This window comes from Chenopodium quinoa, unplaced genomic scaffold (assembly GCF_001683475.1).
Source record: "Chenopodium quinoa cultivar QQ74 unplaced genomic scaffold, ASM168347v1, whole genome shotgun sequence".
Taxonomy (NCBI): Eukaryota; Viridiplantae; Streptophyta; class Magnoliopsida; order Caryophyllales; family Amaranthaceae; genus Chenopodium; species Chenopodium quinoa.
Window position 1 is genome coordinate 5713275 of NW_018742309.1, and position 27130 is coordinate 5740404.

A 27130-nucleotide genomic window follows, 5' to 3' on the forward strand; every position below is an offset into this window, starting at 1 on the left:
ATAGCCACGAGCTATTGTTGTACGGACAGCAAAGCCAATCGCCTAGAAAGGCTTTTGTTCTTGCTCCTGCTTTGCTGCTCGTACTCTTTCCTCCTGCACAACCAACTGATATGCACGGTCTAGGCTAAGGAGAGGATCTTGAGACAATATATTAAAACTCAAGGAAGCATAAAAATTAGAGTACAAGCCCATTAAAAAATCATGTAATTTCAATTTCTCTCGCCTAGCTTCATCTAATTGACTGGCAACACACTTTAAACAACAAGAACATGAAATTAATGGCTCATGGTGATCCAACTCTTGCCACAAGGAATGCAATTTGCCATAATAAACCGAGACAAGCATAGTACGAGTTTGTTCACACTTAGCAATCGAAGATCTTAATTGCTGAATTCTAGGGCCATTGGTTTGAGCAAATCGTTTCTTGAGATGCTCCCATAATAACCTAGCTTCACGAAATTTAGAAAGGGAAGATCGTACCTCTGGATCAATAGTATTGGTAATCCAAGAAATCAACATCGCACTAAGGGTCGTCCAATCTAACTGTGTACATGGCGAAACAAGGGCGTTAATAGTACCGTCTAAGAACACAAATTTACGTCTAGCCTCCAACGCAATTTGCATATCAGCAGCCCAATCATCGTAATTGTTAGATTTTAATCGAGAAGGGGTAATGAAATCCCCGGGTTGATCTTGTGACCCAAGTAAAAAGGAGAATTCGGTTTAATTTTGGTTGGAGGAGGTGGCGGAGGTGGTGGTGCATCATCTCCGGTCATGTTTGTGGGTTAAAAAAATGAAAGAAATTCAACCTGCTCTTGATACCATGTCAAATATCATGCTAAATTGAATAAACACAATAGCTTGATTCTCATTGATGGCTCCAATCACACATATATAATACAAGCTTACCCTAATATGATAAAATTAGGAAACTAACCAAAGATAACCCAAAAGGTATTCTAGCCATAAAATATAGTCACAAAATATATCCTATGATTTCCGAAATATATCCTCAATAATTATTCATATCTTATACATCATTTATTAGTATAAAATTTTAAAAATTGATATTTAAAGGTACATATGATTAGGGCCGTAGCAAGGCCAGGGCAGGTGGGGCGACCCCCCTGGGCCCCCAAACCAAAAGCCCATCTTCAGATTTAATAAAGACCCCAAAATAATTATTTATAAAAAAATAACAAAAAATAAAAGAAAAAAAAGGAAGAAACGTATTATAGCAATTAGCAAAACATTGAGTTTCAGAAGAATTTCAAACGCCAATTTCGCTGTTCAACCTCCTTCCTCCCTAATTTTTCTCCCAAAATATTCACTTTCCTAAGTGAATTTTGATTAACCCAAAAAAAAAAACTGTCATTAATTCAATTTTATCCCCTTTTGTCGGTGATTTTGTTCTTCAAAATGTATCTCAATTCAATTTTCAGTCAAATTAATTCCTTCTCTTTCGTGATTATGATAAACGGTAATTTTATCCTTCAATTATCAATGGGAATTTATCTAATTATATATAATCCTCTTTGTATATTCTACTTTATTCATCAAAATCTTTTCTTTCTATTAAGATTTCATAATCTTTACAATTTCTTTCAATCAAGAATTATAAAATTGGGGGAAAAAATTATCTAATTCATTGATTGAATTGGTTCGTTTGATAACTTTGATTGTTCTAATTGGAGTAATTTCTTATTTCCTTGATTTGCTACGGCCCTGATTGCTTGATTTGCTTTGAGTCCTTTGACCGTCGATGAGAGCTACAGCCTACGGGACCATCATTTCATCAAAATGCTAGATTGCTAGTATGCTAAGGTTAATTCTTATTTAACTTTTTAATTTTATACTTTTTCATTCCTAAATAATCATAATGTAATTATGTAATTGTATTTTTATTTGGTTAATTTTAATTGTTTCAGTCCTTCGACCGTCGACGAGAGCGAAAAATTTTTGTTTCAATTGTTTCCTATTTTTCAGATTTGATTACTTGAGATGACATTTGTTTGGAGTGCAAAATGAGCGTACTAAGTCTTTTGTTCAATTACTTCAATAATCAGGTGTTTTTATTCTTTTCTATATACTTATTAATTTATTATTGGCATTGTTTGATAGAATGTTTCCTAGAAAATATTTATCTGGTAATGATAAGAGGAAAAAAAGAAAACGGGCAGAAGAGTTAATAGAATCTCAAAAGGGTGCCATTGACAAATTTTTTACTAAAGTAGTACAAGTAGAAGAGTCTTCTAATGAATTGGGTGAAGATGAAAATCATGAACAATTAATGAGAATATAAATAATGAAAATCGTGATAATGAGGCAAATGAGCCTAATGAGGATGCGACTAATATGAATGAACCAGCGAATGTACCAAATACATCTGATGTTAATGATGTTGGCATTGATCAAGTAGTTCCTCCTTTAGATATTTATGATCCTAAAAATTGGGGTAATCTTGACATTAAAGGAAGGGATATTTTGATATAAAAAGGTTCTATTAGAGATTTGAACCTTGTGTTTCCAATTGATGACAAATTAAGGCATTATTCATATGCCTATTATACTAAGAAGTTGAGTAATGGTGAGACTTTTGATAGAAAATGGTTGGTTTACAAAAATTAGCTGATAAAGTATATTGTTTTTGTTGTAAATTGTTCACATCTCAAATTAGAATATCTTGGTGAATGATTGGAAATATCTTGGTGAGAAACTCAAATTACATGAGAATAGTGTTGAGCATATGACTAATATGAACACTTGGTATGAAACAAGAGTGAGATTAGAATTGAATAAAGGCATTGATAAAGACTTGCAAGAGTCAATTTCAAAGGAAAAAAAGCGTTGGAGGCAAGTCTTAATTCGAATTGTTTCTGTTGTGAAATGTCTAGCTAAAAATAATTTAGCTTTTCATGGATCTAGTGGAAAACTTTATGATGATAGTAATGGTAATTTTTTGGGCTTAATTGAAATGATAGCTGAATTTGATTTGGCAATGCAAGATCATGTTAGACGTATTCAAAGCCAAGAAATTCACAAACATTACCTTGGTCCTCAAATTCAAAATGAGCTTATTTATCTTTTATCTCATGGTGTTCGGACTTCAATGATAAAAATAATAAAAGAGTCAAAATATTTTTCTGTAATCCTTGATTGTACCCCTGATGTGAGCCATCAAGAACAAATGACTTTGATAGTAAGATGTGTGAATGTATCAAGTGATAAAATCAAGATAGAAGAGTTTTTTTTAGAATTCTTAAGAGTAGATGATACTTCTGGTTTGAGACTTTTTAATTAATTTTTAGATGTATATAAGTCCCTTGATTTGGATATTGATGATGTAAGGGGGCAAGGTATGGCTCTAATATGAAAGAGAAACACCAAGGGGTTCAAAAGAGATTGCTTGAAATTAATCCAAGGGCTTTATATATGCCATGTGCTTGTCATAGTCTTAATCTCACTCTTTCTGATATGGCACATTCTTGTGTTAAAGGTATTTCTTTTTTTGGAATTGTACAACGTATATACATATTATTTGCACATTCCACTAAAAGGTGGAAGATTTTAGTTGACAATGTCCTGAGTTTAACTGTTAAATCTTTGTGCAATACTAGATGGGAGAGTCGAATTAAGAGTGTTAAAGCTATAAGGTTTCAATCTCCTCAAATTAGATTAGCTTTGTTGGAATTGTATAATTCTAGTGGTGATGACGCTAATATTGCTAAAACAAAAAGTGAAGCCGAAAGTTTGGCTAATTCTCTTGCAAGTTTTGAGTTTTTACTTGGCATGGTAATTTGGTATGACATTTTATTTGCTATTAACATTGTGAGTAAAAAGTTGCAATCTAAATCCATGAGTATTGGAGTTGTAATGAATGAAGTGCAAGGTATGATCACATATTTTGAGAAATATAGAATTTAAGGATTTGAATCTAGTTTGAATACTGCCAAAATCCTTGCACTTGATACGGATATAGAGCCAACATTTCCAATAAAGCATCGCATCACTAGAAAAAGACAATTTGATGAGAATGAGAATGACGATAATGATGAGGAAATACAATCATCCGAGGAATCTTTTAGAGTCAATTATTTTTTGGTGGTTGTTGATATTGCAATAGCTTCTTTGAAAATTAGATTTGAGCAATTGGAGGTATTTGATAACATTTTTGGTTTTTTATTCAATGCAAAAAGGTTGAAATCATTGGATAATGACGATTTAAGAAAATCTTGCACAAGTTTTATGACTACTATTACTCATAATAATTTTTCGGATGTTGATGCAGATGATCTTTTTTTTTAAATTGAAAGTGTTGCAAATGACTTTGCCAAATGATTTGATGTCAGCATTTGAAATCCTTGAGTTTGTCAAAGCTGCAGATTGTTATCCAAATGTTTCTATTGCCTATCGAATCCTATTAACTATGTCGGTGACAGTTCCATCTGCTGAAAGAAGTTTTTCAAAGTTAAAATTACTAAATACCTACTTGAGATCTTCAATGTCACAAGAAAGGTTGAATGGTCTAGCTACTTTATGTATTGAGAAAAATATGTTATAACATATTAATGTAGAAACTATTATTAGTGACTTTGCATCTAGAAAGGCTCGTAGAAATATTTTCATATGAACGTTTAGGCTTTGATTTCAATGTTTTATCTATATGAAATTTGATGTTTTTAAAGATTATTATGCGTAATAAAATATGTATTTTTTTGCCTACCTAATTTTTATTTTATTTTAAAGTATTATATGTGAATTAGGGCCCCCAATTTGTGTCTTCGTCCCAGGCCACCGAAATTTCTGAAACGGCCCTGCATATGATAAGAAAAACCTAGCAAGATAACTCTAATTATTTCTTATAAAAACAGAAAAAAGATAGATCTGATTATATTATATTCTTCAATCCATATAAATCACAAAACTAAAGAAGGTCAAATAATGATCGGAATATGTAAAACATTGTAAAAGTATGTTGCAAAAAAATATACTACGTATATATATGAAGTATTATTTAAGCTCTTAGCATTTTATAATTTGTAAATATTATGTTATCATTTTGATTTCCTTGATATTAATGTAGATTGGAAAATAAAAATAAAAAAAATTTGAGTCATTGATATAGTTCAGAGTTCAGACGTCTCGGCACCTAGAAGGCTAGAATTACTTCTATTCGGTACTTTGAAGTCTATCCAAAGTTTAGCATAGCAACGAGAAGAATATTTCGTAGGAGACATGTAAATTTACAAACTGATCATGTTACTTATTAAGATTTTTTTGTTTTGTGAAATTATCTTATCTCGCTTGGTCACTTCAACTAGAGAGCAAAAATATAGTAGACTAGTAGTGTTGCTGTAGATTGGCATAAAACTTAACTCTATCTTTAGAATTAGGGGTGGCAAACGGATCAGGTCAGGTCGGGTTCGTGTTCGGGTTTTCGGGTTTCGGGTCAGCTAACCCCCAACCTGAACCTGATCCATTTAAGTTTTTGGGTTGAAAACCCCAACCTGAACCTGATATTTTCAGGTTCGGGTCATCCTGAAAACGACCTGATTTGACATGATTTTTTATTTATTTTTTTTTTTACTTGAATAACCTGATTTTTTAGCCTGATTGACTACTTAACCGTTAATAAAACCTGATTTTTTTTTTTACCTAATGTCTTCAAACTTAATTTTCAAACTTAAATTTTCAATAAAAACCAAATAAAGTATAAGAAGTCTAAATGCCTAATTAACTATTACATACCAAAATAAAGTCTTAACAAATTACAAACCATAATTAAAAAGAAACAAATGTATTTAAAGTTACAATCTCCTGAATCTTCTCATATTCCCAGAAGAAAGCTGTTGTACAAGGGGATGATGGGTGTCCATAACTGCTGCAAAAAAATATAACAAAATAAAACAATTAAAAAGACAACTCAAGAACAACCAAATTAGCAAGAACAACAAATTAGCAACATCTCAGGAAAAACAACCAAAACAGCAAGAACAAATCAGTAAGAAAGCAATAAAAATTAGCAAGAAATCAACAACAAATCAGCAAAAAATCAAGAACAACAAATCACCAACAAATCAGAAAAAAACAAAAATAAAAAAGACATGCACTATACTTTTTCTCGTCAAACAACAAATCAACAAAAAATTTATCATATTACAATTATTAACCAAGAACATCAACACAATCGAATACAAAAACTGAAATAAAAAAAAAATTTAAAAAAAAAAACAACGAAAAAGTAAAACAGAAAATTACCTTAGAAGTAGAGGAAGATTTGAAGATGAAGGTGAAAGATTTGAAGATGGAGAATTGCAGATCAACCGAAAAGTGTAGTTGAGGATATGAACAACAAATCAACAACAGAAAATGTTAATCTTAATATCTGATTTGCAAATGTTAGAAAAAGAAAACAGAAATATAAATTAAACAACAAGTCAACAACAAATCTATCGATCTACGGATCTACCCTTTCCCATAAAAAAAACAAATCAAAAATAGAAATTAAGAACAAAAATCTTAGGCATATTAAGATGACGGCTTGGAGGAGAAGTTGGAGAACTGGAGATCATTCAAAAAAATCGAATATAGAGAACTTGAGATCGAAAAAAACAACCGAAACGAAAACAAAAACAATTAACTAAAAGTTAAAAATTACCTTTGATCTATTAAGAGCTGAGACGTTAAGCTTGATTGCTTGAACCGATTTAGGGTTAGGGTTTTGAGGAGAAACAGAGAAATTGAGAATGAAATTTTTTAAGAGAGGGAAATGTGAAAACGGCTGAGATGAGATAAGAGGCTGAGAGAATGAGAGTAAGAGTGAGTGTTAGGGTTTCAAGCTCAATATAAGGCACTTACGGTTTTTGTTTAAAGATTTGGGCTTGGGGTTTGGGGCCTTGGCCTAGTAGTAGTTTTAGTTTCTTTTTTATTTTTTATTTTTTTTTGTAAGACTTTTTTTTAAGGTTGGGTTCGGATTGACCCGACCTGAACCCGACCTGATTTTGACCCGAAAATAATTTCGGGTTAAGTGGGTAATTTTCGGGTTGAGATTTTCAACCTTAACCTAACCTATTTAATTTCGGGTCGGGTTCGTGTCAACCCATTTAAGTTTTCGGGTCGAAAATCTCAACCCAAACCCGCTATTTTCAGGTCGGGTTCGGGTCGGGTTTTCGGGTCGGGTCAGTTTTTGTCACCCCTATTTAGAATAACCTAGTTTAGTTCCCGTACGATACACTATTTTGGGGCTATTTTGTCTATTAAGGATACAAATTGAGCTCATATTTGACAAAAAATAAACGTAAATACCTCAATTTACGTTTTAAAAAATGCCTCGTTTTAATTCAAAGTTAGCTCACTAGTAGCTGAAATATATCTGAGCTCGAGCTCAAGCCAATCTAGATTATCAATTTAACAAGCTTTAGAAAGCGAACCTTGATAAATGGGTAAGATTAAATTTTAATGAATGAAGGGGATATGAGTTTAAATATTCAGAGTCAAGACTCAATAATATTTGTATAAGTTAAGATTTTTGGGAAAAAAAGGAAGGAAAGTGAATATAGGGTTTTTCTACACAGTAATCCTCTTAATTTTACTTTTCTACATTGTACCCCTTAATTAGCGAGTTACAAATTATAACTTATCAATCATAAAGTAACATTGCCGTTATCCCACTGTTAACATATTCTGTTAATGGGGTTCACTCTTCACTTATTAATATTTTTTATCGATTTGTGTGTTGGAAAATGTTCCGTTAAAGGTTTTGGAGGCCATTTATGTCTTTATAAGATCTAAGTTGAGCTCAAATTTGACAAAAAAAAGTAAATGCCTCGTTTTGCGTATTAAAAACGTAAATACGCAAATTGAGACATTTCTTAATAAATTGGATATACGATACGCACAAATATGGAAACGAGTAAGAAATTTTGAAATTCGCACACGGTAAATAGTTCAACAATAATCTTATACCTTCCATGAATTAAACTTCTGTGTATCGTTTGCACAAATTAAAGAGAGCAGCACTAACCACTCTAATAAACATAGATAAGCTTGCCTAATTAACATTAATTCTTGACCTAACATCTCTGATAAAACATACAGTATAAACCTTAGATAAGTTAATTTTATTTTTTTTTTTCTTTTCCAATTGATTTATTCAAAAATAAACAAGTGTCCAAGCTGGCCAACCTGAGAGAACAAACAAATGTTCCGAAAAAACCTATACAATCAAATACTCCTCGTCATTTTTTGGTAAATTAAAATTAAATATCTATTGACCATCTCCAATGGTGAGATTTGAGAGAGTTTTTTTTAGAAGAGAGAGTATTTTTTGTAAAGGATACCAATACATTGGTATTTAAATTTAGCAAATCCAAAAGAAAGTTACTAACTTTAGATACTCAACTTTGAATTTCATTTGACAAAAAGTGTGGGCCCTTTATCAATATTATAATATATTTTGTAATTTTTTTTTTTATTTTTTTTTTATTTTTGAAAAACTTACAATATGGATTTGGTGGGCCATAAATTGAAAGTGATATTAGTATACTTTAGAGACTCCACCATTGGGAAATTAGACTTCACATGAGTTGCTAAATTGATAAGTAAGTTGGGTATTACTATTGGAAGTAAAAAACAATTCATTTTGTATTTCAATACTCAAAGTTGAGTCTCACCAATGGAATTGGTCTTAGCATTTTAAGGTTGTACTATTTGAGAATATTCTCCACTTTTTAATGAGTTGTCAATATGTCATCACTTTTTTGTACTAAAACCATCTCCAATGGTGAGATTTGAGGGAGTTTTTTTTTTGGAGAGAGAGAGAGTATTTTTTACAAAGTATTCTAATAAGTTGGTATCTAAACTTGGCAATTCTAAAAGAAAGCTGTTAAGTTTAGATACCCAACTTTGAGTCTCATTTGACAAAAAGTGTGGGCCCTTATCAATATTATAAATATATTTTGTAATTTATTTAAGTTTTGATTTTTATTTTATTTTTTTTTGTTTTGAAAAAACTTAGAATTAATATACTTTAGAAAGTCTCATCATTGGGAATTTAGATTTCACATGTGTTACTAAATTGAGAAGTGGGTATGGTCTAATAACGCAAAATACATGTTGATCTTCTTGATCAATTTAGTTTGTCAATCAAGGGGGTAAAATAGACATTTCCATCATTAAACCGGGGACAATATGGTAATATCCCATGCTGTAACTCATCCTCTTTGCCACTTATGCAATTGACGTGTGATTGATGTTGAAAGGGTACGTTACGGCACAATTTTGCCGTCATAAAACTTGCTTCTACATGTGCCATAAATGCATCCACCCATTTTTTTTTTTTTTTTAATTTATGTGTGTAATGAAATGCCAACTACCCTTGTAAATATTGAATATTAATAATTTTTCACAATTAATGTATTGAGAAGTATGGACAAAAAATCTATTGAATATTAACTTTTTTTAATTTGTTTTAACTTCGGTATAATAAGGTTTAATACCAACTATTTATAATACCACTTTGTATTAATACGTAATTAAATAATTCCACATTACCCTATAAGGCATTAGTCATTGTTATTGCATTTCATTACAAAAATTAATTAGACCGTAAAAAAAAGGAAATTTTGGTTGTTGTTATCATTAATCTCAGATTAGAATAATTGATAATTTGATATCGGGTAATTGAGTATAAAATGTAGTTTATACCGGGGAAGCCCAATATTGCAATTTGTAAGTATGTGAAGCCCAATATAGGAATATGGCTCCTCTCTACATCTGCACCTATCCCGGCTCCCCTTATCTTGCAAACCACTATCTATGCACCCACCAACTACGGGCGAAACATTACACTCTTCCATGGCTACTAGTTCAGAGTCTTCAAACTTCTAACACAAACACAAACACAAACAAATACTATCCACGCCCAACTAATCGAATGCGTATTATCACACAACACTTACTTCAGGAATCCAAACACTTCAATAATCCAGACATTTACTTCACCAACAAAATTTACTTCAGGAATACAAACATTTCAATAATCCGTGATAACCATAAGACAGAATACTCATTATATATGATGAAAAAAAAAAAATTTAAAAAAAAAAAAAAAAAAAAAAAAACAAAACAAAACAAAACAAAACAGTGTCCAAAGATGCTAAAAATATGAACTTACTTATGGTGATCGATTAATGGTAATCGACTTAACCAACAATCCGTTAGAATAGATATCAAAATCACTCACACCAATCTAGCATCGTTGCAACTTCACTTGCCAGAACAATGGATTTTTTATTGTAGAACACCAACAAAGAAGAACAAAGTATGTGGATGTAAAAAGGACAAATCTTGCCATTGGAAAGTAGTTAACGGTGATGGCATTTGTTACTTTTGAGGCCATGAGGGATAGCCTAGTCATTAGCTGAGTAATTCCCATCCACCACCAGTGGCGGACCCAGGATTTTCCGACTGGTGAGTCACAATCGATAATCAAATATGTTAAAATCTTACATGAAAACAGTGAACATAGGAAAGAGAGGTGGAAGGAAATACCAAAGTAAGGCACCAAATGTATATATAGAATCTATGTTATTAAGTTGAGAATATAAAAACTTGTTGAGTAATTTGTATACATTCTCTAACCGTAAACAATCAAGCATTAGACATGAAGAGCAAATCAATCCATAGAGTAGCATAGGCCAAGAATAACACCACTTAAGCAATGGTAAAAAGAAAACTTACCAACTTTCTTCTGCGTTTCTTCATTGATTGAATCTAGATGAGCCTGCAAAGACATAATGGTAGAACCGTAAAAACCAATTTGTGACTTGGCCACAAAACATAAAAAAAAAATTTAAAAAAATAAAAAGTCAAATCTTATTTATATAGGTTTCTCAAAACAAGCATATTGGATGTGCAAAATGAAAGAAGTAACATATTCGATCATACACATCATAGAATTTGACATAATTAACAAAAAGCTTCACATCAAAAGCCCCAAATATAACCAAAGAAATGAAAGCCTAGCAAAATTGGTCGTGAAGATCATCCAATTACAGTCCCAACCAAAGGGGTTAGACGAAAACATAAGCATTGATACTCGATATTCAGTATCTGACAATATACTACTCATAAGATTCTCTCCTCAAATTAATCCAAAATTATCGAGCCACAACCATTTCGACATCCATCAACAAAATACACCCAGATGCTCCCCACTAATCATCCAAAATCCAAACTGGAACCTAACACACCATAGATAACAGTTCCATCATCACTAATCAATTAAGTATCAATGAATACTAATCTATAAAACCATATCAACATATCATACATTCATACCATTATTTAAAAATCCTGTTAATCGACAATATCACATTCAAAGAAGCTGCAATTGCAAACAACAATGATACCAATAACCAATTTACTGAGCTGCATACATACCAAAAATATATATTGACCCATTAATCCATTTCGACAGTCAAAACCAAATAACAGGGATTAATAACCCCCCTCAATCAATAAACAAAAACACAATAAATTACCAAACAATCAACAAAATTAAAGGGCATTGTATTATAAAATGAGCCAATCGACCAAATAAAGTCAAAAAATCGAAAACAAATCGATCAAATAAACCCCAAAATAATCGAAAACCAATCGACCAAATAAAGCCAAAAAATCGAAAACAAATAATGATCAAATAAACCCCAATAAAAACGAAGCGATTTTGCTGAAATACACCCACAAAGATTGAACCAAAAAAATTCGAATACACATTGAACATGTCGAAAACAACAGGAACATATATGCAAAAATCCACGACAATCAAACCCAAAAATTTGAAACTAAATCAAGACAGAGAAACAAGATCGAACCTGATAAATGTGACGATGGGAAAGTCAATTAGTCATCTTCCACAACCTCGGACGCGAAGTCACGAACAGAAGAATGGAGATGAGGCGATTAACAATGGAGGCGATTAGGCGGAGAAGGCGAAGTCACGACTCACGATTCACGAAGAGAAGAATGGAGGCGATTAGGCGGAGAAGGACTGAAGGAGAAGTCACGATTCACGAAGAGAAGAATGGAGGCGATTAGGCGGAGAAGGAGAAGCCAGAGCACGAAGAGGCTAGGGCTTGAAAGCCTTGAACTCTCCGTCTCTCCTGTAACTGATTTTAATTTTTTTTTTTTTTTTTTTTTTTTTTTTTTTTTTTTAAATAACTTAAAAAAAAATTTTGGGCCTGGTGAGTCACTTGACCCACCAGGTCTAAGCCCAAGTCCGCCACTGTCCACCACATACATGGCTAGGTGGATGGTTACTGTTCACGTTTATTACATTTTTGCCACCTTGATTTGTTTTGTAAATTGATCATGAAGATCAACCGGGGCGCGCTCGTCTAATAATGGCTTTTTATATCAATTTCTAACACTTTCTCTCTCTATCTCTTCAATTATTCTCAACCACATTTTTTTTCTCTCTATCTCTCTAACCCCACATGCATTTATGTATTTCCATCAACTTTCTTAATTTCTGTGAAAAAAACCCAAATAGGTCTTTAATAAAGAGACAGATGAAGTACAAAGTAAAAGATAAATCAGTCTATTGGAAGAATCATCAAGAACTAACCCATTAAAATTGGATATGACTAAGGATTTGAGCGTTTACAGATGATTGATTAGAGCCCTAAAAACTTGTTTATTATTAAAATACGACATTTGTTTCAAAATAAAATAAAATAATATGACATTTTGTGGACAAAATGTCTAGATTACCCTTAATTATGCATCAGGTTTTGCATAGCAAATATGCCTTTAGAATACATCATCTCAAGAGTCAATAATAATCAATAATAACTATATATTAAAAGACACACCAGCAATGACACGTGTCATTTTTTGGTGTGTCCGTAAAGTTTTTTTTTTCTTTTTTAAATATCTATATAGAAAATAAATCTTATACATAAATAAAAGATTAGAAAAGATTTTCTTTTAAAAAAAAAAAAATTAGAAAAGATTTAATGTGTCCTTCCAAATATATATTGATACCATAAACTTCTTAACGTAATTTATGACATATGTAGAGTTACGTACTACTTTACTATTAATAAAATAAGGATTGTTTTTTAAAAAAGATTTTTCTATTTAATCATGTATGAAAAGCTTGCCAAGAAAGATATGAAAAAAGATTTTAAGTTAGTTGATGATTAAGAAAAAAAATGCGACATACATAAGAGAGAATTAATAATAGTGTGCAAAAAAGAAATCTATTTACGGGTTAAATGCATGTTGTTAAGATTTTCATTTGGTTAACAAGAAGAAAACAATATAAATTTGTTGGTGAAATATATATAAATATACGTACACATTTTAAAATATCTATTTTGCTAATAAGAGATTTTCATAATAAATTCATTTTACAAATTAATAACTTAACCAGATTTAATTTTTATAATTATATATAATGTTAATTAAAGAATAGTTATTGAAAGTGATCGTGCATGGCACAAGAACTAACCTAGTATATTCTAAAAAACACACCTAACACATGTCATCTCCTAGTGTGTCATTAGTTTATTTTATTTTATTTTGTAAATAAAATTACATCAAAAAAAACAAATCTTATAAATAAATAATTTTCTAATCTTATACAATATAATTACAAAAAAACATTTGACATATCTAACACAAATATTTATTTAGCTATAAAATAAACGTTCTTTAACATACTTTTGATAATTTTCTACAGCGTTTTATATCTAACATATCTTTGGTAATCCATCAAACTTGTCAATTATATTTTTAGATTTTATTTTGTTTATAAAAAAACTAATTATAATGATAACTTAATAATGATTATTGAAAATTTCCATGCATAACACGGGAAATAACCTAGTTTAGCTCAATTAGCAAGTTATAACTCTTGAAATATTGACGAACTCAATATTGGTTGAGTGGAAGAAAATAACAAAGATTGAGTGGAAGAAAACAAAGTTGACATCAATTCCTGATTTCAAAAAACATCAAACGAGTTAATGCAAAAATATTACTGTTATAAGCCTTTGCATCTTTCTGATATGTCATATGTGATACAATATGTATGTTCTGACTTCTAATAATTTAGATCCAGGCATTATCACAGCTACATTCTGCCAAATCATGAACTAACTTTTCATGGAGGAGCCAACAAAGCAACACAAATACAAGATCAACTTTCTATCTCAACACGCACAAAATCTAAGGCAGGTAAACGTAAACCCGCCTGCCAACCATCATTATCACAGTCGATGATGCCAAATCTAAAATACTCAATACAAGTAACGCCCAAAACTGTAGTATCCCACGGTGTTGATTCTAGTCTTCCCATCTAACATTTCCTACTTATTCATCGTTCTGGTTCTCATCCTTGGCAAGCCTGATCATGTCGTCTATTCTAAGAATAGTAATAGCTGCCTCCGTTGCAAACTAGAAAACAAAACATACCAATCAAATTCAATGTGCCATCAGAGACTCGCAAACACACAAATAACATGGATCTTAAATAAATAAATAAAATTAATTATAATAGCTGGATATTGATATTGAGTATTAATGCAATTTACCAAATATACCGATTATATATGGTTCCAAACTGATGGTATTAATGCAATTTTGTAGTTAATTAAACATGGATCTTAAATAAATAAAATCTCTTAATTTACCAAAAAAAAGTATTAATGCAATTTTGTAGTTTTAACCACTCCTTTTATACATGTTCCATACCATCCTTCCTTGTACTATATCAATGCATATTACTAACAATAATTTGGTACTTTAAACTATCGTATAAAATAACATATCAGTGTGAAACTGTGAATTGTTAATATACCCTTACGGCCACATAAAAAGCTTGCTCAGTTTTTGATTGGTGCTTTTTAACATGTCCATAACTTATTTCTCTCCCATGAATCTGTTATCACACCCAAAAACCAAAATAATTTGGCATAGCCTTTTTTTTTGGAAGTTATCTCAGAAGAGAGAAACAGGGTATCTAATATTTAGCACATCTTAAGATCATGTATGACGGATATTGAGGAACAGAGGGAATTACATAACCCTAAATAATTACATTTATTAAGATTAGGAAGCACAAATAAATGTTGGGTTATAATTCTTACCTGAATAATCTTGACTTTGCTCATTGCTGGCTCAATAACTCCAGCTTCAAGGTTGTTACGTACGGTGCCCTGGTATAGGTCCAATCCCATGCTGCAAACAACAGATTAAGTGGAGTGAGACAACATAGCTAAGGACAGTAAATTAGAAGTAGTCAATAAATTGCAATATTGCATGATAAAATATAGTTTAAATACAACAGGCATCAATCCTAAAGCAACACCACCAAACACACCAAAGAAGAAACCTATGGATAAAAAAAATAAAAAAATAAAAAAAAGCTCAGCATCTTCTAAAGTCATAAATGAAAACTGAAGAAATTTCATCACACTGCTGACTTCTAATTCATAGTTATGATATCTTCATAACAAATTACAGCCAAATTATCATATGTTAGCTTTCACTGAAATAGCCTTTAGCCATCATTTCAAAGGGTCAAACTAGATTGCAACTTTCCAAACTAAGACCCGCACGACAAACCTACAGGAATTTTAGATTTTGGAAAATTTGGTAAAAATAATCCCAACTTTTGCTCATTCGCTCAAAATAATCCCAACTTCGGATTATTTTTAAATAATTCGAACTTTGTGGGTCGTTCGCTTTTAATGGTCTCAACCGGTAACCTTGTCATTACTTAATTGGCTGGAGAAAAAAAATTTAAAAAAAAAAAAAACTAAAAAAAAAATAAAAAAACAAAACTGAAAAAAAAAAGATGAAAAAAGCTACCCCAATCCTCATGGCCACCCTCCCCAGGCCTGCCGGCAGCTCCCTCTCCTCACCCCAAACCACCGGAATCCCTCCCTCACCACGACTCAGCCACCAAAATTGTCCAACACCCGAAAACCACCCCTTTCTTTTCCCCCAACCCAGAAAAAGCCATTATCGAACGACGGAGAAGTTGCCATCGGAACAGCGACGAATTGCGTTGTCGAATGATGTTGTCCTTGTGTTTTAATGGAGTGTTTAACCTTAGCCATTTATAAAGTACTGGTTTCTATGTGCCGTTTGATGTGGCGGAACGTATAGGGAGAAGGGTAGATTTCGTGGGTTGGGGTGGGAATCGTTGGTGAATTCCGGGGAGTGGGGGCGGTTTTGGTGGCTGGGTCGTGGTGAGGGCGGGGTTCCGGTGGTTTGTGGGTGGGGCCTGACGGGGAGTTGGGGACTGCCGGAGAGTTGAAGACTGCTTGTGGAAGTGGGGATGGTGGCTGCGAAGGTTGGGTTGGGTTTTTCCTTTTTTTTGTTTTTCATTTTTTTTTAAAAAAATTTCAGCTAATCACGTGTTACTTAAAATTAAAAATAAAAAATAAAAAATTACCTCTTTAACAGGTTGCCGGTCACTTGGGACCATTAAAAGCGAACGACCCCCAAAGTTTGGATTATTTAAAAATAATCCAAAGTTGGGATTATTTTGAGCGAACGAACCAAAGTTGAAATTATTTTTACCAATTTTTCCTAAGATTTTTTCAAAATAAATAATAAATAAATCAAGGAAAACGCTATTCATAGCGCTTAGGGCTATATATAAGAAGCTAAAAGAGGAAAGTATTCATAGAATATATTCATTAATTATACTGATTTGCGCGTGATTTTGCCATGCATTCCTAAACTAATACCATATAAGGAAAGATATTTAATGCTTATTTGTAGCCCTTAGGGCTACATATAGCATTACCCATAAAGGATGCAGTTGATGCCCCTACTAAGAGGAAACTGAATTGATTTACAGTGAAGTGCATAGATAGCAACCAAGCAGGTCCACATAAAACTTATGGGCACCGCAAAATCTTAGCCAAAATAGTGAAAATACTGAACTACCTCTACCTCGATTTGGTTGAGAAAAGAGAGAAATTCAAAAGTAGAGAAACCATCAGCAACAAGCAATCATTACCTGGACAAATGTTGTTTGTCAGCCTTGGTCTGTGCAGCATGATGGTAAGCCCGCAGCTTAGCAACCAGCTCAGTTGAATCCTTAGCAGCGTTCACAGCAAGAACCTGCCAAGATCAAACCATGCAATTGAAGCTTACAGATCATAAAAGGCTCAAGGTTTTCAAAATTTAAGAAAATAATACAACACCTTGGGAATAATTAGCAAGGCTTCAGCAAATTCAGCAATTGCCAACTGCTCCCTTGATCCTAATGTGGTAGCTAGGTACTCCAAGTACACAGATAACGCAGCCTCAACTGCCCCTCCACCAGCTACTACCTGAATCATAGAATAGGAAAGGATTATCAATATTTGGTCTTTTCCCTTAGGGAAGAGAATTGGGATATTTAATGTGCAGTTTTTCTACGTTCAACACTTGAGCGAAATTCCATCTAGAACCCACAACTCTTTGACAAAAAAATAAACACATGGTAAATTATGTTTAAAAACGACCCATGCCTCAATAACTACTAACTCAAAAAACATAGGATACAATTACCCTGCTAACAATAAATTTGAAGTAATTACTTCAACTACTGCAGTGTGAAAACATTGAACTTTCTCACAGAAAACATAGCAATTTTGTGAAACTTCCGTAAAGGTAAATGTAGTAGCTGTAGCCTCCAAAATCAGAGGACTTTGTGAAAATAATAGATCTACATACGAACTTTGTAGAAATCCGAGCCTCAAGGTCAGCCGGGATCTTCGTATTTGAGTTAACTTCAAGTATTAAGAACTCTCGAAGAGTCCCCCTTGTATGTTAAGGCAATTTTTACTTGTTTATCGTCAACTAATCTAGCTCCTGAAATATATGACATTCTTGATCCTTCCCTTAACTAGTCTTCTAGGCTGGAATCATAAATGGGCTGTCTCCTTTTATCCATTTTTAAGGAACTGAGTATTCAAAATTAGGATGATAGTAAGTCCAGAAAACAACAGCTACCTGCCAATGATACTATTCTAGATATCAGCAAAGAGGCAGGTCACTAATGACTCATATGGAAGAATATCCAAATCCAAGAGGCTAATATTCATTTGCAATTCTTACAGTAATACACATTTAACGCATAGGCTGAAATATATATCAAAGATGACATGAATTCTTTCGACGACGAAAAGAAAAGAAAAAAAAAACATTAGAATAACAAGATGCAGCAGGCAAAGAGCAGGTCCAAAACAATGAACTAATTGTGTTCTAAGTGAAGTCATATATGTTCCATCCTTTACCAAATAATTTATGCTAGAATTGCACGAATTCCATATTATAAAACAGACAGCATACTAAGAGACAAAACCCGTAAAGATCAAATCTACTCCAGAGATATGGTCACCAAAAAAGTTCATTAAACTATAGACTCTTATAGCCATTAAATCTGGCTTCTGAAGTCAGAAGTGGCAGATCTCTACTGAAGACTTACCGCATTTGACTCAAGGGTTCTCTTAACAATGCATAAAGCATCATGCAAGGCTCTTTCCATCTCATCAAGCATATAATCATTTGCGCCCCTGAGAACCAAAGAAACCTGGTACAGAAAAGAAATAAACTTGTATTAAATGACAGGTATCATATGCTGCAATTTCTCATGATTAGAAGTCAAATTATAAGAACACATAAAAAAATTCAAAAATGTAATTCAGTTTACTCACCGCACTAGTTGTTTTGGGTCCCTTAATCATGATGACATCATCATCTGCAACACGTTCCTCCACTACTTCTTCTGCTTGTCCAAGAAATGATGGTTCGAAAGTTTCCTCACCTTCCATATCAGCAAAAGTGGAAACCTGAAGCCATAGGCAGAAAATTGATAAGATGAATATTCCTAATGACAAACGAAAACCCAAAATTTCAAGATTATAGTGCATAAGTGCATCATATGGACACAAGAATACAACAAACCCCAAAAGAGAAGCAATCCCAAGGTCATGGAACCCATTTCACTTAAAATGAATGTTTTATGCCACATTCAATATCAGCTGACAACTAACCATATAGCATTCATTTAATAAACCATAAGTCCATTAAAAAAAGTTTTTGTTAATCAATACCTTTCACAAACAGAATGATGATAATTATAGAAGCAAAATAGGAACAAAGAGAAAGAGTAAGAAAAAGCCTCAAAATATAACAAGGAAAGCTATGTTGACGCCTATATAGCTAGCCTTGTAACAGAATCCAATGCAGAGAGCTAAGAGTATAGTCATTCTATATAGTGACGTACCAGTGTTGCACCGGTGGCCTTGGCTACATGGCGCATATCATCCTTCCGTACACGTCTAACAGCAATTGCACCAGCCTCTACAAAATACTGGGAAAAAAACAAAAAAAAAAAAAAAAGGATAAAAGATAAAAAAAAAATCAATAACTGATAGCCAATTTAAATAACCATATGGTTATAAAAATAGTTTAACTTCACAGATTACATAACAAAATATGGCTTAAAGTATCAGGAGTTGCAAAACAATCCCATACTAACAACCCACCCATTCAAGATATCAACACACATTTATCAATGTAGGCAAGTAGAGTACAAAACAGTGACAATATTGTCAAGGTAGAGAGAAGCGACAACGGAAGAACTTCAGTGATTGAGAAAAATAATAATACCTTAAGTGCCATATCATCAATGCCTTTGGTGGTTAAAATAACATTAGCACCAGCTTTTAATAGTTTTTCAATTCGCTCTTTGGTCACATCTGCTTCCCTGTAGAGAGAAAAAAAAAAAAAAAAAAAAGGGGGCATACCACAATCAAGCTTGAAGACCATCATTAATCACAGCATGTAACAATCAACTGTGTAATAACGAAAAAAAATGTAAAGAGTAGAATATTCAACAAGAAAAATAAGTCAATTTCAGAATTGTTAATGATGAGTTCAGTGTAAATGTCTTCAATATTTTGTCTCCACAAAAGGTTAACCTTTTTCAAGAAACATACTTAGATCATGCAAATTTATGGATAATAACACAGTAGCAATATCTAACATTGACATTCCAGAAGTCCTGGTAGCTAAGGATGTAGTTGATGACACTAAATAGCCTACATGAGGCCATTGGTTTGGTTCTTCCATAGAAAATTGCTGCATTATTGGATTGTGGAACAAAGTATGTATATGTGTAGGAAGGTGACAAGCATAAAGAATTCAATTATTAAAAAAAAAGAAGCTTTTTTTTTTGAGCGAGAGTATTAAGGAGCTTCAGAATGGAAAAATCTGCTGCATCATCATAATAGTTCGGAAAATATACATTGGCAATTTTCCAAGTGAACTGAAAAGGTTTGTCAATTCTAATTTTTTTTTTCCTCGATGATCAATTTAGACGAGTCAGCTAGACAAGGAATAGTAAAAGAGTACTACTTTACCTAAATAAGTGCCCTACTCAGTTTATGCCGTTGTTTTCCACAAGTATAGCTAAAAATCCTCAAGATTTATGTATTTTAGCCTAAACATTCAGTTCTTATTCCTTACTCTTATAAGTATAACTAAAGTTCGCAATAAAAGCATTCCTGGAAAAATAATTAGATACATTGATTTCAGATTCATTAAAAAAAATGTGCTTTTTATATTCTATCTAAGTACTTTAGGCAATAACAAGAAACACCTATCCTTTAACTTGGTTGCTTGTTTAATTTTCCTATATAGCAAACAAATGGAGACATTCACAAAGGCCTTTCTTAATTCATAACTTTTTGAAACTTCATAACACTTGATCAAAAGAAAACTGATGACTAAAATATCCAATAATGCAAGTATTATACAGATTAATTAAATATACACTGTGTTGGCAGCTAAAGTACGTCAAGCACCTATATTAATAAAATACCTTTGACGGATTTTCTCAAGTTCTCTTGGGTCATTGACTAAAACCTGAACACCTAATTGCATCTTTGTTTTTTGGAGATTAAAATCAAGACAGGCAATTTTTGCTGGAGAGACACGGGTGGGCATTCCTTGAGCAGCACGACCTATGTTAAGAGCATATCCTCTCAACAAATAACTTTCCTTTGCACTTTTTCCATGAGCTTTCAAAAGGTTGATGCTCTATAACATGAGAAGCAAGTAGCACATCAGAACTGAAGAATATAGACACAGCTATATGCAGTAGAAAAAAATAGGCTTTTAGAACACAAAAGACGTTGAGTTAGCAAAAGATAAAACAAACCTTGATAGGATACTTTACTTCACCACGTGCATTTGTCATTTTAACTGACTGTACTGCATCTACTACCTACTCCATGCATTAACAAAAATCAATATATACATCATGCCAGAGACTTCAAGAAACGATACACCTGCAACTAAAATTCTTATATAAAGAAATCAATCGTTGCTAGTGAAAAGCTGTCAACCATTAAGGAAAAACATATAGCGACTCATCAGGTGACATTTCATCCTCTCCTCTCCCTCTCAAGATAATAAAACCATTTATATTAGGAAGGGGACAAACAGCCTCTCATAAAATAATTAATACTAATACCGTATTGTTTTTTCTTAGTGTTGTTGAATTTCAAATATTGTGCCATATTGTCTCACCAACTATGAGGGATTTCTTCTTTTTTCTTTTTTTTTTTTTCCATTGCAGATTTGAAAATCTATACTGGTTGATAATATCTGCAGGAAAAGATACTTTGCCATTGAATAAAAAGCATGGCATGGAAGTAGGAAAAAAGAAGAACTAGTAGCAGTATTTAATTTGATGTTAGAATCTGTATTGATATTATATTTTGGGTATTGTTTTGGCATTTAGTTGATGATAAATTGATAACCTTCTTTCCCAATCAAAAGATAAAGAGTAAATTGGGTTTCAAACTAAATGCATGCAGATGGCCATGAGCTTAGCCAAGAAAGTGTCAAGAGAGTAGAGATGCCTACGGTAAATCTATACATAGCCATCTGCAAAGCTGAGGTCATATAATGAAAGATCCAGGGGTATGATCATAGAAACTGAAGATGTAAAACTCACAAAGATGGGAAATAAAGATGGACAAGAACCTAAAGCATTTTACATTTTAGAGCTATCATCAAAATCAAAATATCGCCAAATGCAGTTCAAACATGAAGGGATTTCAAGATTTCCATAGACTAACAGCTCATAGATCTAAAATATAACTTCATTTTATAATAAAATGGCTGCATAAGATGACATAAACAAGAAGAGCAGATAGCACATCTGTACAGCTCATATCAAAGTTCTTAAAAGACAAATGGATAGGTCAAGTTCGAGGGTTTGACTGTTTGAGTCCAACAACATTAAGGACATGTAAGTTTGGCATGTTAACTCTTTTATAAATATAAAACCCAATCTCATGACAGATCAATAATCCATAAAAATATAGGTAGCATACCAGGCCTGCAAAGAAGTCACTATCTGCTGCTATTAGCTTTGATGACATGCTTGTCTTTGCACAATTTACCAGTGAATCTTTGCCAAGCTTTTCAACCTTCATAAAAGATAAATAAAATTAGAATAATCATGAGCAACATTAATCAAGTAGTAACAGGATCCACACATCACAATAAATAAAAATTAAAAAATTAAAAAATATAAATAAATAAAAATTGCACTGAGGCAAGGTTTAGAGACGTTCAATTTTACTAAACCACACCCTAAATGTACACACAACTAATCATCTCATTTTAACTAACACAAAGATGAGTTATTACAGAGAAAGAGAGCTAGAGGCCTCCAAAAACAAAGAAATTTAAACAAAGGCAATTTCAATCTCAAAATGGCATTGTAAGAAAGCCACATCATCTTAAGTTTAGAGAACCAATAGAATATATAAACATCTTAAAATTTTTAGGTCCTCTGATCACCACAGAAAAGAAAAAAAATTACAATAAATAGACCAGAGTTAGTGATCAATAATGACTTGCCCTTTCACCAAAATACTGATCATTCAAATTTACTGTGGAAGAAGATAAAATTCTGGCCAGATATTATGGATAAATGAAAAAAGCAATTTATTGCAAGGCATGTACAATTCATATCAGCTAAATAGTTATCAGGAGGCAAATACCTTCACTGCAAGTTTCTCATCAACATATTTGCATGCTTCCCTCATTGCAAGCTGAGAAAGAATGAGACAATAAGGGACACATTAAAAATTCATTCTTTACGGATAGAGCACTTATCACCAGAAAAAATGGCAATCTGAACATCAAACAACAGGAGATTGATAAGATACTGACCCTAAATCCACTTATTATAGATGTTGGATGAATCTTATTCCTCACCAAATCATTCGCCCTCTGCAGTAATAAACAAGCATATAAAACTCGATAAATCTTTCATCATGGAAAAATCAAGAGTGTATCACACTTTTATAAAAAAATTGAAGTTAGGCATTGCAACAGATAGTATAAAAGCAGTTACAAGCTCCAACTCACCTTAAGCAACTCTGCAGCAAAAATAACCACGGAAGTTGTTCCATCTCCAACTTCTTTGTCTTGGAGTTCAGCTAACTCCACAAGTACCTAGAAGCAAATGGAGACAACCATGACTAAATATTCTAATAAAAAGGGAAGAAACTATAGAATTAAGAGCTTTCATGTACCTTAGCAGCAGCATGCTCAACTTCCAACATCTTGAGGATGGTAGCACCATCATTTGTAATTGTGACATCTCCAATATCATCAACCAACATCTACATTATGATAACTAACATTAGAGATCCAGTTATTAAAGCTTACTTAGGGAGTTAGGGGGGAACAGCAATTATGAAAGGAAAGATACTTGTCAGAACTCTCGGAAGTAAAGCAATCATCTTTTAAAAGGTTAAAGTATATCCACTAAAATCCCACTGTTTACACGCACATTGATTTCACCCTTTTGGCTACAATATGAAAAGCACTTCAAGTCAACAAAGTTAAATGTTGCATACTTTTAGTATCTACAGGGATGGTGCTAACACTATAAGGCGCCATAGTCTGCCTATTTACCACAATGCAAAAACAACTAGCATTATCTTTCTTCTTTCCATAAAATGTCATCAAATGAGGTTGGTATAATACCTTACTAAAAGAGTAAGTCAATAACAAGTAGATGTATACTTCAAAGTTCAAACTAAAAACAAAAAAGTTGGTCAAACTTCTAATTAAACTTAGAGCTATTTTCCTTAAACGCACATCACAAATAAGTACAAACAACAAACTGTATTAATGCCACATCGAACAATGTTTCAACTTGCCGCTAACCGTATATGTTCATTTACTTCACTTTTCTGTTTTACTTCATCCCTAAACACACATCACACAACACTACCTCAAAAAATTTCCATTCATTTTATCTCATAATCACCCATGTCATTAGAGTTTCAATCGACACAAACCATGCTGTCTGCTCATCATACCTTCCAAATCTTCCAAATACAAATCATTTATCTAACCTAAAACCATTTCCTCCACTACCATAATTTTAAAGTAAACACAACATATAAGTAGCAGCAAAACAAAACATTGATTGAATCACATACTAAGAAAATAACAAGACAAAACCATAACAAAAAAGCTGAACATTTGAGCAAAATACATGACAAAATTAAATCAGGTTACAAAACCTAAATCTAAAATTGAAGTAAAACCCTTAAATCAGAGTAAAATTTAAAAGAAACCCACTTAAATTAAACCCTAAAAAAGACAAATAGACACAAAAAGATCAAACCTTGTCGAGACCAACAGGGCCAAGTGAGGATTTAACGATATTGGCGATTGCTTGACATGCAACCACTGCACACCATAAAAACACAACACACAAAAAAGAGAAATACCGAGAATCAGAAACTGAAAGAAATGCAAAGAATTAGGGCAAAAACAGTAGATATGAGAATTAAACCGTTTTGAGTGCGAACATCTTGGCCAGATTGGCGGTCACCCAATATATCAGGGGCCGGCATTGTTGATAATTGGGATTACGAGAAGAGTGTAGGATTGAAATGGGGTTTTTTCAGGAGAATGCGAAGATCAGTAGCTGAGAGTGATGAACAGAGGTTTGCCGCAAAGAGGGGAGAGAGAGAGAGTAGGAAGAACTGCGGCTACTCTGCTAAATTTGGTTGGGTTAGATTTTGAGAAAAAGAGATCTCTTCGTCGAGAATGTTCAAAGCAAAAGCCCAACCAAATATAGGGGTTTGCGGTTTGGGTTTTTGGGAGTCGATTCATGAATTTCCAAGGATAGCCCGGTTAATTATCTTGATAAATAAATTTTATTTTGGGAAATTATCAATGATACCCCCAGGTTTGGCTTTTATCAATAATACACATCATTAAACTTTCATTATCACCGGTACACCTAAATTTTTCCCTAAATACCTATCGTGGCCTTGACCGTTAACTAAACGTTAATGAAGCTCTGTTTAGCGTTTTAAAGGTTAATTTCCCTCCAAATTTCCCTTCCATTTTCTGTAATATTGCAGTTTTTTCTGAAGCAAGTTCAGATGATGCTTTAGTTATGTTAGCTTTGAGGAAGAACTTGAATAACCCACCCGAATCACTTGGATGGTCCGACCTAGATCCTTGTAAATGGACCCATGTGGGTTGTAACCAGGAAAAAAAAGTGACCCAAATTCAAATTGGGCACCAGAACTTGGAAGGTACTCTCCCTGCTAGTCTTTCTTCTTTAACTTCTCTTGAAAGGTTAGAAGTTCAATGGAATAAATTTTCAGGCCCTTTTCCTAGTTTAAGTGGATTAAGTTCATTGCAAGTTTTAATGATTAGTAATAATAATTTTAGTTCAATTCCTAGTGATTTGTTTACTGGGTTGTCTGTACTTCAGTCTGTTGATCTTGATAATAACCCTTTTGAGGGTTGGGAAATTCCTGAATCCTTGAAAGATGCTTCAACACTTCAGAATTTTTCTGCTAATTCTGCTAATGTGACTGGGGTAATACCTGATTTTTTCGGGCCGATTCGTTTCCGGGTTTGGTGCATTTGCATTTGAGCTTTAATAGTTTGGAAGGAGGATTGCCTAGGAGCTTTGATGGGTTTCAAATTCAGTCATTGTGGGTTAATGGGCAGAAAAGTGTTGGCAGGCTTAATGGGAGGATTGATGTGATTCAGAACATGACTGCTTTGAAGGAAGTTTAGTTGCATCAGAATGCATTTTCTGGTCCATTGCCTGATTTTTCAGGATTAAAGGATCTTCAGGTGTTGAGCCTTAGGGATAATAAGTTTACTGGAGTTATTCCGCCGTCTTTGATGAGTTTAGAGTCTCTAGCTGTTGTGAACTTGACCAATAACATGCTTCAAGGGCCAATGCCAGATTGCCAGTGTTTAAGGACTCGGTTGCTGTGGATTCATTAATGTTTAGTTAACGGTCAAGGTCACGGTAGGTATTTAGGGAAAAGTTTAGGTGTATCGGTGATAATGAAAGTTTATTGATGTGTATCATTGATAGAAGTCAAAACCTGGGGGGTATCATTGATAATTTCCCTTTTATTTTATCAAGAGCATAAATATCGAGGAGGATGGCTTTCTCTCAAACATTCTCTCTTCTTACCCTATTTTGACATCTCATACTCTCTTTCATCCACCTTATTTTCCACTATCTCTTTCCTCTCTTCCACCCTCTTCCATTTATTTTTCCCACATCAAAGGCTATCCTCTTGATATATATTTTATACTATAAATATGTCCCCACCTTCAAATTTTATCTTTGTGAAAGATTATTTTTTATTGATTTCTTTAGTGATAAGGTCTAATAATAATAATAATTTAGGATTCGATAATTAGCATACATAATAAAAATTACCATACTTTACCAATATTTTGATACAATAACACATGAAATTAGGAATAAAAACACTAATTGATACACTAAAATACAACAAATACAAGAAATTAAAGACAAATAACTAATTATCCTCTTTTTCCTTAAGGATTACTGGTATGCCCAAATCTTGCCTACAAATGTTCTACCAAATCTTGTTTAAGTGACATGAGTTTGTTTATCGTGGAGATTTTCTGGTGTTGCCATTAATGTGGTTAGATTAGGATTTTGGTAGCGCGAGGTTACGGTGAAAGTCGTTGCTCTTCGGTTTGAAGTTCCTGCTAAGTACTCGAG

General features: G+C 32.9%; 2 protein-coding genes and 1 pseudogene across 2 annotated transcripts; 2 read left to right on the plus strand and 1 right to left on the minus strand.

The window, feature by feature from the left end:
* The first annotated feature begins 2053 nt into the window (after positions 1-2053).
* Positions 2054-3483, plus strand: LOC110687398 (annotated as a pseudogene).
* LOC110687243 lies at positions 3339-4561 on the plus strand. The gene is made up of 4 exons (XM_021863862.1): positions 3339-3343; positions 3618-3889; positions 3980-4155; positions 4289-4561. The coding sequence occupies exons 1-4, from the start codon at positions 3339-3341 to the stop codon at positions 4559-4561; spliced, it is 726 nt and encodes a 241-aa protein (XP_021719554.1).
* Positions 4562-14009: 9448 nt separating this feature from the next.
* On the minus strand, positions 14010-25172 carry LOC110688656 (T-complex protein 1 subunit alpha-like). Its single transcript, XM_021865393.1, has 17 exons — positions 24908-25172; positions 24737-24801; positions 23631-23720; positions 23464-23550; positions 23266-23325; positions 23094-23144; positions 22419-22514; positions 21236-21301; positions 20897-21114; positions 19684-19780; positions 19298-19384; positions 18726-18860; positions 18497-18601; positions 17229-17357; positions 17042-17145; positions 15156-15246; positions 14010-14463 (listed from the first exon to the last, which is right to left on the minus strand). Exons 1-17 carry the CDS (start codon positions 24966-24968, stop codon positions 14380-14382), a joined length of 1626 nt encoding a protein of 541 aa, XP_021721085.1. The 5' UTR covers positions 24969-25172; the 3' UTR covers positions 14010-14379.
* Positions 25173-27130: the final 1958 nt, after the last annotated feature.

Coding starts and splice junctions, on each gene's coding strand:
- LOC110687243 (XM_021863862.1), top strand. Junction 3,890..3,979: donor TGTAATGAATGAAGTGCAAG/GTATGATCACAT, acceptor ATACGGATATAG/AGCCAACATTTCCAATAAAG. Junction 4,156..4,288: donor TTAGATTTGAGCAATTGGAG/GTATTTGATAAC, acceptor ATGTTGATGCAG/ATGATCTTTTTTTTTAAATT.
- LOC110688656 (XM_021865393.1), bottom strand. CDS start 24,968: ATGCCGGCCCCTGATATATTGGGTGACCGCCAATCTGGCCAAGATGTT. Junction 23,551..23,630: donor TTGAGCATGCTGCTGCTAAG/GTACATGAAAGC, acceptor ATTTGCTTCTAG/GTACTTGTGGAGTTAGCTGA. Junction 14,464..15,155: donor GCAAAGTCAAGATTATTCAG/GTAAGAATTATA, acceptor TTTGTTTTCTAG/TTTGCAACGGAGGCAGCTAT.